Source organism: Odontesthes bonariensis, chromosome 23 (genome assembly GCF_027942865.1).
Source record: "Odontesthes bonariensis isolate fOdoBon6 chromosome 23, fOdoBon6.hap1, whole genome shotgun sequence".
NCBI classification, from domain to species: domain Eukaryota; kingdom Metazoa; phylum Chordata; class Actinopteri; order Atheriniformes; family Atherinopsidae; genus Odontesthes; species Odontesthes bonariensis.
This window is the reverse complement of record NC_134528.1, coordinates 27,337,837-27,351,428: the sequence shown is the minus strand read 5'-3', so window position 1 is coordinate 27,351,428 and position 13,592 is coordinate 27,337,837. Positions and strand designations below refer to the sequence as shown.

The 13,592-nt window shown below is 50.1% G+C and overlaps 1 protein-coding gene across 1 annotated transcript in view; it reads right to left on the bottom strand.

Moving 5' to 3' along the window:
* Positions 1-13,592, bottom strand: part of nherf1a (NHERF family PDZ scaffold protein 1a) — a 35,784-nt gene that overhangs the window by 3,426 nt on the left and 18,766 nt on the right. Inside the window, exons 2-4 of the mRNA XM_075457596.1 lie at positions 4,969-5,139; positions 1,953-2,106; positions 1,807-1,850 (exon numbers count right to left, since the gene is read on the bottom strand). Of these exons, the coding sequence (XP_075313711.1) occupies positions 1,807-1,850; positions 1,953-2,106; positions 4,969-5,139 (369 nt within the window). The remainder of the gene's footprint in view (positions 1-1,806; positions 1,851-1,952; positions 2,107-4,968; positions 5,140-13,592) is intronic.

Genomic DNA, 13,592 nt, shown 5'->3' with positions numbered 1-13,592 from the left:
TTAACAGCTTACCAGTTACTTCTGTATCAAAGCTTGGGACGAGAACTTTGCAGCAGGGCGGAGCACCTCGGACAGTTGGACTGAGCATTCAACATGCAGAAATAATTAGACTTCCAACTGCATTATCTGAGTGCCTTCATCCAACTTTGGAAAATTCTGATTAGTAGGATTTCAGTGTGACAAACATGTTTACATGCATTTAAAGAAGTTTAATTTCGTGCTCATAAAGGCAGCTAAAGATTGACGTGGCAATAAATCTTAAAATTGCTTTCTATCAATATTTAGAAAAAAAATTCCAGAATAACTTTAAATAACAGAAATTACACGCATATGAACTTAAGTGACTTCGGCCCTTTTTGACCATTCTTCCAGAAGCACATTTGTGAGGTCAGACACTGATGTTGGACAGAAAGCCCGGCTCGCAGTCTCCGTTCTAATTCATCCCAAAGGTGTTCAATCGGGTTGAGGTCAGGACTCTGTGCAGGCCAGTCAAGTTCTTCCACACCCAACTCGCTCACCCATGTCTTTATGGACCTTGCTTTGTGCACTATTTTACAGTCACGTTGGAACAGGAAGGGGCCGTCCCCAAACTGTTTCCACAAAGTTGGGAGCATGAAATTGTCCAAAATCTCTTGGTCTGCTGAAGCATTCAAAGTTCCTTTCACTGGAACTAAGGGGCCAAGCCCAGCTCCTGAAAAACAACCCCACACCATAATCCCACCTCCACCAAACCTTACACTTGGCACAATACAGTCAGACCAGCGCCACTCTCCTGGCAACCATCTAACCCAGACTCGTCTATCAGATTGCCAGATGGAGAAGCATTATCCGTCCCTCCAGAGAACGCGTCTCTACTGCTCTAGAGTCCAGTGGCGGCGTGCTTTACACCACTGCGCTTTGCATTGCACTTGGTGATGTATGGCTTGGATGCAGCTGCTCGGCCATGGAAACCCGTTTCATGAAGCTCTTCTTCGCACTGTTCTTGAGCTAATCTGAAGGCCACATGAAGTTTGGAGGTCTGTAGCGATTGACGACCTCTGCGCACTATGCGCCTCAGCATCTGCTGACCCCGCTCTGTCATTTTACGTGGCCGAGTTGCTGTCATTCCTAATCGCTTCCACTTTGTTATAATACCACTGAGAGTTGACTGTGAAATTTCACGACTGGACTTGTTGCACAGGTGGCATCCTATCACGATAGCACGCTGGAATTCACTGAGCTCCTGAGAGCGACCCATTCTTTCACCAATGTTTGTAGAAGCAGTCTGCATGCCGAGGTGGTTGAATTTATACACCTGTGGCCATGGAAGTGATTGGAACATCTGAATTCAATTATTTGGATGGGTGAGTGAATACTTTTGGCAATACAGTGTGTGTACGTTGGAAAGGGTAACATTGAAAACTATTTTCATGATGGACTGCACCCCACATCAGCTCTACTACTACATCCATGCACATTGAAATATAGCTCCCAGTTATTTGAGTAAAATGTGCCAACAAACACTATTCAATGGTGGATTTTTTTTTTTTTTTTTTTTTAGAAGGCACAATGTACTCACAGTACAGTGGAGCACACACTGTGACCTTGATTTAAAGCCGTCACTTAGCAATGGTGTACTGCACAGAAAACAGTTTGTAAGTGTGTTGTAGAGTTTTGTGGTGAAGTCCTGACACAAAAGCTGAAGTCAGTCTGAATGCATCATAAAACACTCCAGAACTCCTAATCAGCTCACAGGGATCTCCAGAGAGGATCAGTGCTTTTTCCAGGCTACTATCTGGAATCTGTCAGTGTGTGCGGAGTCCTCACCTCCTCCTCTGATGCTCCCTCTGAAACAGGCTTAGGCAGATGTCCTGCAGGAGAAAAGGAAAACATGACAACCCGACCGCATCAACATCCACCATTCGGCTCTAACTGAGCTGGAATCTTCTTCATGAGACAGAATGTTTGGTTACCGTTGACGTGTTGCTCAGTGGGCAGAACATTGCACCTCTTGAAGAACTCCTCGGTCTCTGTGTCGACCACCAGCAGCCTGGTCTCATCTCCTCCGGCTTTGATGGCCGCCACCACCTCTGAGTGCTGCTTGTCAATCACCGACACGCCATTCACCTGAGGAGACCACGGAACACACTCAGCGCACACTGCTTACAGGTGGTACTCTATCCTATAGCCATCATGCATGTGTCAGCAGGCCCTTTTTCATCCAATGATTGTTTTTTTTTTTCAAATTTCAAAATCAATTTTCTGCAGATAAGATTGTTTATGACATCAAATTAAATATATATATATATTTTAAATCAGCTGTCTAATGCCCAAAAATATCTACTTTCTGTAAGTTTAAGAGATAAAAGCAGCAGCAGCAATCGTCACCTTTCAGAACACAGAACCATCTTTTGTTTGGTATCGATTGAAAATGACGTTTGGACATGAAGTTTGGACAAGTCGTGTGTGATTGTGAATGCTCTGTGGTGCTGTTGGACCGCATTCATTTGGTCAAACAAAGTTTCCGGTCACATGCTCCGGCAGCTAAATGCAACAACTGCCTAACAACAGCCCGATCTTGCCCACAGACACTTCCACATGTGGTCCGGGGAAGCTGGGAATTGAGCTGCAAACTTTCCAACTGGCAGACGATTTCTCTTCCGCCGCAGCTACAGGACGGCGCAGGATCACACGCACCGCTTTGACTCCCAATTGCTTCTTTACAGTCTTGCTTCTAGAAGTCGAGCCCTGGCACCTCCTTCCAGGGAAGAGTCACAAGAACAGATGCTGCCCTCTCAAGTTGATGCCAACATTCTGAAAATGTGACGGTACTTGTTTGACTACATTATTGTAAGGGCTACTGCTTGTTTGGGCTTAAATTCAGCTATGGGGAAACGCACCTGTTATTCAGCCAAAACTATTTATTTTATAATGAAAGAACTGAGCAATTGAATAAATTAGGTGACATTTTTGTCATGTTTAGCGCTGCACCACCTCTCATTTTCAAGTTACTGACTGAACACCTCATTCAGCTGTCACTGTTCCTTTAATAAATCATTTTAGCCAAATTTTGGCAGTCCAGAATCCAGCAGACTTTCCACTTGAAACGCGATCGTTTCAAACAAATAACTCAGGAATTTGGAAAAAATTTTCCATTTAAGCCCTAAAAAATCTACCAAAAATCACCTGTAAACCTGTGTGGAGACCTGAAGCTCTGGTCTGACCAGATTATCACTTTAATACCAAAAGTGATGCAAGACGGAAAAACATTGATCAAAGGCATTTGCTACTGGGACATGTTCAACAGCATCACAGTCACTCTGCAGATTTACATGCAGGACAGTTGGGAGTAAGGAGCAGTTCAACATTTAGTCAATATTTAACACGCCGACATATCTGTCAGTCAAAAACAATATTCAGAGAAGAGGAGGGAACACACGTGCACAGTGTGAATCAGCAGTGCGCTTATCCACTCAGCTCACTTATTACCCGCACCTTGTACCAGGGAGCGGGCCTGGATAAAGTCCCCACAATGTTCCACCTTGCAACTTCAACATTAGTCACCTGAATATTCACAGATTATCGAGTAGATCTTCAATGTGTCACACTTGACGGTCATAACGAATCCCAATCATGACCGGTCCTCAACTTTCTGGGAAACTCTCTGCGTAGACCTTTCCTGGAAACGTGTCAATGAGCTTGGAAAAACGGTATCAGTCATACGAAGCATTATCAAAAATCTCTCAGAATGAATTCATTTCATTTCAGAGCTGTCAAGTCAAACTGCTAAAAAAGGTCCTCAAAGTCGGAAATAAGGCTTCCAGAGAAAAATTAAAAAAAAATTAAAAACCAGTTGCACAAAAAAAAAAAAACTTTACTCTTTACAGTCTTTACAGTTTTCCCTTTCCCAACTTCAAATCAGGCTGCACTCTCTGTACCAGTAATTTCTCATGAGCAGTTGTATTGTTCACATAACTTAAGACAGAAATAAGGTAGTACGGCTCTACCAGGTCTCTCAAGGCTGTGCCTTTTGCCAGGCTGTCGTTGTAGGAAAGCATTTGTTCTTAATTACTTGCCATTTAAATAAAAGGTTAAACGAGAAAAGAAAAAAACTAACTTGCTTAAGATCTGATCAGCTGATGATGAGCTCAGCTTTTAAGAGATACTGTGCAACTGTGTTAGTCCTTCAGCTTGGGAGAATTTAAGCCTCAAGCGTAAGTAAAAAAAAACAAACTACATGCTGCTCGTTCACCGCAAATTGCAGCGGTCGAGAAAAACACGACTGACGGCAAAGTGATGGCAGAGGTGACGGAGAATGTCGGGTAATGCTGTTGAGCAAGGTGCACAAACACACTCCCAGTGATGGAATGAATCAAGCATCCAGGGAGATAAGGCGCTGAGGAATTCCTGTGGGAGGAAGACCGAAGGAGGGAATACAGACAGGAATCTCAGTCAGGGCATCTCCCACGCTGCTGGTGCGTGTCTGCAGGTGGTACAGAACTCTCGGATGGTCAGAGACTCCCTGCCTCCACACAACGTTCACCAAATCTCCCCCAAAAGCTGCTCGGAGCCTCAATCCACACATGAATCTTAGTTCTACGGTTGTGGTATTAATCCACCGCTGATTCTCTGTAATTCAGTCCATAGACACAGTAAGTGGATTAACTCTGACTCCACAATGTTAAACAAGGCCGGAGTGGCTGGCTGTAACACACACCCCGCACTCACACCATCTGGTAGACAAAAGCAGATTTCGCCATTACATCATGCATTCATACAGACATGTAGACAACTGCACCTCTGTATACACACAAACACTGAGCACATCCGCACACAACTGCTACACACACTCCCTCTGCTAATTTGGGATTTCCTATTTGTCTGCTGATGTAATAGGATTACAGCTGATACACATACAAACCCAATAACACACGCAGGCATAACTCTCTCCCAGATCAGGCACCTTGTGAAGAAGTGAGCGACACAGACCTGAACGATCTTGTCCTGCGGTCGGAGGCCGGCTCTCTGTGCCGGAGAGTTATCGTCCACGGCTCTGATGAACTGGCCTGGTTTGGACTTCTCGCTGTGCAGGTTGAAGCCGTAGCCACTGGCGCCTTTCTTCAGGTGGCAGAGCCGAGGCCGCGGCCCATCCTTCTCCTCCTGCACACACAGACACATGCGAGATAAAATAAGCACGACAACTCAACCAATGCACATGGACATCTAATCAAAGTCAGTCACTTCTCTGTTCTGGTGTTGGCCACTGAAACTTCTCGTCCGTCTCTTTTTGTCCGTGGTGACGTTGTTTCCAGTCTGAGCTGATACCCTCACATCATTAACCAATTTCCTCCAAGATATGATTGAATATCTCAAATATTCCCGGAGATTAAAGCAATTATCCTCATGTGGATGAGCACTGCAGCGTTTGTTGCGTTGTGTTAGGACCACACAAACTACTTCTTTTACTTGATTACAACCATCAGAAATATAACCTGTACTGCCACCCTCTGGTGACACCACTTATACATTAAGAAGCACCGTATGAGAATTCTGTGTGAATGAGAAATACATTCAAACCCCCTTAAAAGTTAAAAGGACACTATGGGGCCTGCGCACCTACGCCGCAGTTGTTGTCCTGCGTGTTTAAAAAAAAAAAGAAAAAAAGAAAAAAGAAAAAAAGAAGCACTTTCACATTATGTCAATCCTATTTACACATCGGCTGCTCACGTAAGCAGAGTGTAAGAACGAGACACCGTACTGCGGTGTCCAAGATGGAGTAATGCAAAGCTGAGATTCGTAGTGAGCACACCCAAAAATGTATATGATCTCTTTATTAATTTATTTTATATTTGTAAAAGTCTGTTGCTGTCTGCTGTGGAACAGGAAAAGAAAGTAATCGAAAGAAATCGGCGGATCCACCAAACATGGAGAAGGGGACGGAACTTTTACATTTTAAAGTTCTTCCAGACGGCGGAGTCGACAGAACGTAAAGTTACGTATGTAACTACGGTTCTATGAATCCCAGATAACCGCCAGAGGGCAGTGCTGAAAGCACTGAATGTCCCTTGGCGCATGCGCCGTTCGAGTAGTAATACCAACAGAGTCACACCTGTGACATGTCGGGTGATCAATTAGAGGCTATATGGCCTGGTGTCATCCGACACTCTGCTCCTACAGAATCTTCTCGCGGAATGCAAGGATTCTGAGTGACAGAGAAGCTCTGGCGGTCATCCGGGATTCATAGAACCGTAGTTACATACGTAACTTTACGTTCCATTTCATCCCTACTGACCGCCAGAGGGCGGTGCTGAAAGCACTGAATGACCAATACCAGCGGCGTCACGAGGAATCCAGAGCAAATACCTCACTGAGAAGGCTCAGAGGACCCTCGCCGCAGAACCTGATCCAGAGGATGAGGGGAGGCCACATTAACCCCGTAAAAATCGGGTGAACGTGCTCGGGGAAGCCCATGATGCAGCAGCACATAGCGCTTCCATCGGAACCCCTCTCAAGGCAGCCCAGGAAACAGAGGCGCTCCTGGTAGAGTGCGCCTTCACACCAACGAGTGGGGAGCAGCGACCCATAGCGTAGGCGTGGCAGATGACATCCACGATCCAGTGGGAGAGACGCTGTTTGGGACAACCCAACCTAGGGCCTCCATAACACAGGAATAGCTGGTCCGAGCGTCGAATAGCAGCAGTGGCTGCAATGTACGCCTCCAGTGCCCTCACTGGGCACAACAACCGAGACCCACCAGCAGTACCTTCCAACACGGGTCGAAATCGTGCCAACCTCAATGGCCGGTTGCAATGCGAACGAGGCAACACCTTAGGCAGAAATGCAGGGTTTGGCCACAAGGTAACTCCAGAGTCATCAGCACCCCACCTGAGACAGGAAGGGCTGACCGAAAGGGCATGTAGCTCGCTGACCCTCTTAGCCGAGACAATAGCCATCAGAAAGGCAGTTTTCCACGACAGCCACCTGAGGTCCGCCAGCTTCAAAGGTTCGAATGGAGGGTGGCACAGAGCTTCAAGCACCAAGGGCAGATCCCCAACTGGGGCCATCGGTGGGTGCAACCGACGAGCGCCACGCATAAACAGGGAGACTAGTTCATGGCTCCCCACAGTACAGCCCTCAAAGCCAGCATGACCAGATGAAATGGCCGCGACATACACCTTAAGCGTTGAGGGAGAGCGGCCCCTGTCAAGAAGAGACTGGAGAAACTCCAGTACAGTGGACACTGCATAGGTGACTGGATCATCCTTGCGGGCAAAACACCACTGGGAAAACAGCCGCCACCTGTTCTCATATTGCTGGCGAGTAATGGGTGCCCTGGCACTCAAAAGGGTGCGTCTGACGGGATCAGAATGACCGGTCAACAGCTGCTCAAGCCGTCCAGCGGCCATACCCACAGTCGGAGGCGTTGGGGATTGGGGTGCCACGATAGTCCCCCCAACTGGGACAGCAAATCCCTCCTGGTCGGACACCAGGAGGGATTTGTAGGAGCGGGAACCACGGCCGTGCCGGCCAACACGGAGCCACCAGCAACAGTCTGTGGCCCTCCTCGGCAACTCTCCGAAGATTAGGCCAAATCAGAGACAGGGGTGGGAAAGCATACAGGAGGACCCTCGGCCAAGGATGAGCCAATGCGTCCTGGCCCAGTGCACCTGACGCCCCTGTAAGGGAATACCATCGAGGGCATCGAGTAGACTCCTCTGTGGCGAAAAGATCTACCTCCGCCTGACCAAAGAGGTCCCAGATCCTGAGCACCACGTCGCCGTGAAGGGACCACTCTCCCGGAGCAGTCGCCTGGCGGGAAAGAGAGTCCGCGACGTGGTTGTACCGCCCAGGCAAGTACACTGCCCGCAGGGTGGACAGGCGAGGAGAGGCCCATTCTAGGAGGTCTGTGGCCACTTCCAGCAGCTGCACTGATCTGGTGCCACCCTGATGGTTGACGTGGTAGACCGCGGAGGTGTTGTCCGACCGGATAAGGACATGTTTCCCTTCCAGATGGGGCATAAAGTGTCTGAGTGCCAAATGCACCGCACGCAGCTCCAGTACATTTATGTGCCTGGAGCGATCCCGTCGGCCCCAGCGGCCCTGAGCCGCTCTGTGTTGCCATACCGCACCCCATCCAGTAGGGCTGGCATCCGTCGTGACCACCTCTCTCCGACACACAACTATCCCCATGGGGACACCCCTGGACAAATAGCTCCTGTCCCTCCATGGCCTCAGGACACGAAGACATGACCCTGTCACCAGGAGTTGGTGATGCCTGTGCCGCCTGGCATCCAGGCGGAAGCTGTTGAGCCACCTCTGAAAGGGGCGCAGTGACAGCAGACCCAAGGGCACGACCCGGGTGACTGATGTCAGTTTGCCCAGCAGCCGCAGAAAGGCGACGTAAGACAACTGCTGGCCCAGCCTGAATCGACTGACCAACTGGAGTATGTCGGTCACCCGTTGAGCAGATGGGTAAGCCCGCATGGAAGGCGAATCCAGAAACACCCCCAGAAAAATGGTTGTCTGAGACGGGGTCAGGCAGCTCTTCTCCGAGTTGACCTGGAGGCCCAACTGGGACACGTGGCCAAGCAGACGATTCGTATCGCGAAAAGCATGTGCTCGGGATGTAGCGCAAAGAAGCCAATCGTCGAGGTATGTAAGCACCTTCATTCTGCAGGCCTGCAGAGGAGAGAGGGCTGCTTTCACACACCGAGTGAACACCCTCGGGGAAAGAGAGAGGCCAACTGGGAGCACCCGGAACTGCCAATGGCAACCCTGATAGGCAAACCGGAGAAAACGCCGATGTTCTGCCGCAATAGGTACATGGAAGTACGCGTCCGTCAAGTCTATTGAGGTAAACCACTCGTTCCTCGCAACAGTCTGAAGGACCTCTGCTGTCGTGAGCATGTGAAAGGGCAGTACCTTGAGATATTGATTCAGTCCCGAGATCCAGAATGGGACGAAATCCGCCCGTCTTTTTGGGTACGAGGAAGTATGTTGAGTAGTAGCCTCTGGGTTGCTGCAGAGGATCCACTGCCTCGATCGCGCATTTGGCCAGGAGGGCGGAAAGCTCCTGGTCTAATGCATGGGCCTTTACCGGGTCAGTGATCACGGTCACCCTGACCCGGCGTGAAATGTGAGGCCGCCGTCGGAATTGTAACCGGTAACCATGGGTCAGAGTTGCAACCACCCATGGATTCCCAGCATGAGCAGCCCAATAACGGAGCTGCTGATGGAAATAAAATCCGACGGTCGGCCTGGTGGCATCACCGTCTGCCCCCACGGCCCCTAGGGGCCCTGGTGGGGCGGCGGCCAGAGTTTGGGTCACGGGCCTGCCTGGCTGGTTGGCGGACTGGCTCACGAAAGGCCCTGCTGGGCCCCTGTCGTGCGGCCGGGGGACCCCGAGCACGACCCCGAGGTGGCGGCCAATTACTGCGGCCACCCTGCGGGTACGCCGAGGCGGGGGCATACCCCTGCTCAGGCCTGAAAGCTGCTGCCTGGTGTTCGGCGCCTGAACAGTCCGTTCCAGCGCTTCCAAGGCAGCCGAGCCAAACAATTCCCCTGGCACCACAGGAACCCCACGGAGGGTCCGACGACCCGTTTCAGTCAACGGAGACTGTGCCAGCCAGACCTGTCGACAAGTCTGAACCAAGAAAGACATCACACGCCCAAGCTCCCTAGTCATCAGCGCAAAAGCCTGAAGCGCAGGCATGCAATCCAAACCTGCCTTAACCGACTCATGCATAGCCGCCAACACGCGACCATCTGGGGAGAGGCGTGAAAAGGCTCTGGGGTCCCGCCAACAAGCGTGTAGCTCCTTCAGGTACTCCTCGGATGGAGGGACAGAGAATGGAGCAGGGGCCTGTCCGCGCCTGAAAAAGGCGCTTCCGGGAGCGGACTCCTTCGCCTGCGGGACGGTCAACTGCAGCTGACCCAATGCCATCTGCATGACGTCCCGCATAGAGCCGTCGCTCGACCCACTAGCTGCCCCCTGAGACGAAGAGAGCGAGCCAGACCCTGCACGAGACGACTGCGCCCCCTCCTCACTCCTAAAGTGAGTGGCGGAGGCAGCCAAAGACAACGCATCCTCCTCGGGTGCCAACTCAGGCATGGGGGGAGAAGAGGACCCAGCCAACGAAGGATCCAGCTTGTGTGCCTGGAAAAGGGATTTCATTTCTGCTAGTTCTGCAGACAAACGCTCCACTATTGTGGAAAGGCCCTGATCAGCCTTGGCTCGACTCCTCTTAGGAGGAGCCACAGAGGCCGCGGCCTCACTCCGGCGCTTCGAGCGCCTAGGAAGGGTCACCTGCCCAGAAAGAGGAATGTCATTGCCAACCTCGGGGCGCAATTGGGCCAGCCGAGTCACCCTCACGGCATGGGGCATGTAACTGCAGTTCATGCAGGGATTTTCTGATAGGGCCTCCACCAGGTGATTATGCCCAAGGCAGGCAGGGCACAGATCGTGGCCATCATCTGCCTGAAGCACGGTCCCACAATCCGCACAACCGTGGGAGCCATCCATGTTCGAAGCTGACCTGAGCTCAACCGCAGGCCGAAAGAACGGGGGAGCTGACACCGGCAGCCACGTCCAGAACACCGGACGACAATCCAAAACTGGGAGAGGGGGCGATAACGCAGCCATCACCAATCAGAGCAGTCAAAACCGAATAGACGGCTAGCTAAAACTGGGAGAGGGGGCGAAAACACTGCCTTCACCAGTTAAAGCAACCAAAACTGAGTAAGCGGCTGGCTAGAACGGGGAGAGGGGGCGGAAACGCTGCCTTCACCAGTTAAAGCTCAGCGCAAAACAGAGTGATCCGCCCGCGAAAGTTGGGAGAGGGGGCGACAACGCAGCCGTCACCAATCAGAGCAGTCAAAACCGAATAGACGGCTAGCTAAAACTGGGAGAGGGGGCGAAAACACTGCCTTCACCAGTTAAAGCAACCAAAACTGAGTAAGCGGCTGGCTAGAACGGGGAGAGGGGGCGGAAACGCTGCCTTCACCAGTTAAAGCTCAGCGCAAAACAGAGTGAGCTGTCCGCGAAAGTTGGGAGAGGGGGCGACAACGCAACCTTCACCAAATAACGCTCAATGCCAATCAAAGCGGCCAGAACTGAATAAGCGGCTAGCCAAAACTGGGAGAGGGGGCGAAAACACTGCCTTCACCAGTTAAAGCAACCAAAGCTGAATAAGCGGCTGGCTAATACTGGGAGAGGGGGCGAAAACGCTGCCTTCACCAATTAAATCTCAGCGCAAAACAAAGTGAGACGTCCTCCAAAGTCGGGAGAGGGGGCGAAAACACAGCCTTCACCAAATAAGCTTCAATGAAAAAAATAGAGTGAGACGTCAGGTAAAATCGGGAGAGGTGGGCGAAACGCCACCGTCACCAATTAAGGCAAACGAACTCAGAAGCTACCACCGGTAGCCCAGTTCAAAACTGGAAAATCAGCTGGTTATGGGAGAGGGGGGCGAAACGCCACCGTCACCAATCAAGCCAACAAAACACAGATGCCACCGCAGGCAGCTCAGTGCAAAACTGAATAATCAGCCGGTAAATATCGGGAGAGGGGGGCGAGGCGCCACCTTCACCAATTACGGGAATCAGCACTCCGACGCCACCACAGGCAGCACAGCTCGGAACTGAACAATCAGCTGTTCAATTTCGGGAGAGGGGGCGAAACGCCACCGTAACCGATCAAAGCAAGCAGAACTCAGAAGCCACCGCAGGCAGCTCAGTTCAGAACTTAAATACTCAGCTGTTTACTATCGGGAGAGGGGGCGAAACGCGGCCGTCACCAATTACAGCAAACAAAACACAGCTGCTACAACAGGTAGTTCAGGTCAGAACTAAACAATCAGCTGTCCACTATCTGGAGCGAGGGGGCGAGACGCCACCGTAACCGATCAAAGCAAACAGAACTCAGAAGCTACCGCAGGCAGCACAGTTCAGAACTTAAATACTCAGCCGTTTCAAACAAAATACAGCTAGACAATCAGCTGTTTACCATCGGGAGAGAGGGGGTGAGACGCCACCGTACCGATTAAGGCAAACAAAACTCAGAGGCTACCGCCGGTAGCTTAGTTTAGGAAGCAAAACAATCAGCTGTGTAACATCGGGAGAGAGGGGGCGAGACGCCACCGTAACCGATTAAAGCAAACAAAACTCAGATGCTACCGCCGGCAGCTCAGTTCAGAACAAAACACTCAGCTGTTAACTGAAAAAGCTGTAGGCTAAGGCGCTACCGTCCCAATTTTAAAGCGCAACAACAACTGGAGAGGCTAGGAAGTAGCCAAGCTCAAGTGTGCGCACCACAACACCAACCTGTGAGTCGGGAGATCGGTCCAAGAGTAACTCGTCGCAGCCCCTAGGAGGGCGAAATATCGCTGCTCCAGCCAACAGGCAAATGGGGCGTCAGACGACGGTGAAATGACCAAGAAAGGTTGATGCTATGCAAGCGAACCGCACGCGAGAAGAAAAAGGAGCAGTGTCGGATGACACCAGGCACGAGACTGCGGTCGGCCGGTCGGCCATGTTGGCAGAAGAATCTATTGGTTGCCAGGGGCAACGCCATTAACTTAACGGATATCTTCCCGCATTTGTCATTTCGGCAGGGCAGAGACGAATACAAAAGAAAGAAAGCAAAGCAATGGAGAGAGATAAGGCGAAAGAAAAGGGACCTTACAGGGACAAGCTTATTACAAGCGCAAAGCAGCGGTATTTGGAGAAACTGTCCAGCATCCAAAATATTGATCCTTACGAGCTCCCTGCAGCAGAATGGCACAGAGACCTGGACCAGTTACCTCCGTGCACATATATGGACATAGTCGATTATCTTGTCTGTAAGTTACTACACTATGCAGGAGTTTAAGTCACAAATCTTTGGAATCGTACGAGACTTTCTGCTGTGGCTGGGTGCAGCACTTGGCCATCTACAAGCCTCCAGGTGGCTCTGGTGATGATAACAGCGTTGTACTGGCAAAGGTAAGGTTCTTGTCATGCGTTTTAGTGTGTTGTAATTACATTGCATTGAGACACTTCTTGACCAAAATGACAACGTAATTAACTGCGACTTGTTTTGTAAACACTAGATTAACGAGATGTTCAATGTACACAAACGTTTCCAATGTTTTGATGTATGCTAAAGCTTATGTTTAGGTATTTAGTTGTCATTTGATTTTAGCCCAACGTCACATACTGTAGCAGGTAATTGTGTTGGGGGCTGCAAAGTGAACAAACCAGTTCTGGGTTGGCTAGGGTACTTATGTGTGATTGCAAGGCGTACATTCCTGGTTAGATTTAAGCCATTAACATTTTGAATGCAAGGTGTACATGTCCTGGTTAGATTACAGCCATCATCAATGTGTCTAAAGTGTAGACTGTAACTTGAAATAAATGCTTTTTACTGTTTAGTTTATTTCACTTTATTTATTTTACAGGTCCTGCATTCACGGAGAGAGCCTCCACTTACCAGTCCAGTGGTATCACTTCAGTTGTGTGGGGCTTGTGGACAGACCCTCCACTGACACGCCATGGTTTTGCTCTTCTTGTGCTGAATAATGTTTCTTTGTTCTTTTGCACTAGTAACAGTATTATTTTATTATTGCTTGTTGTCA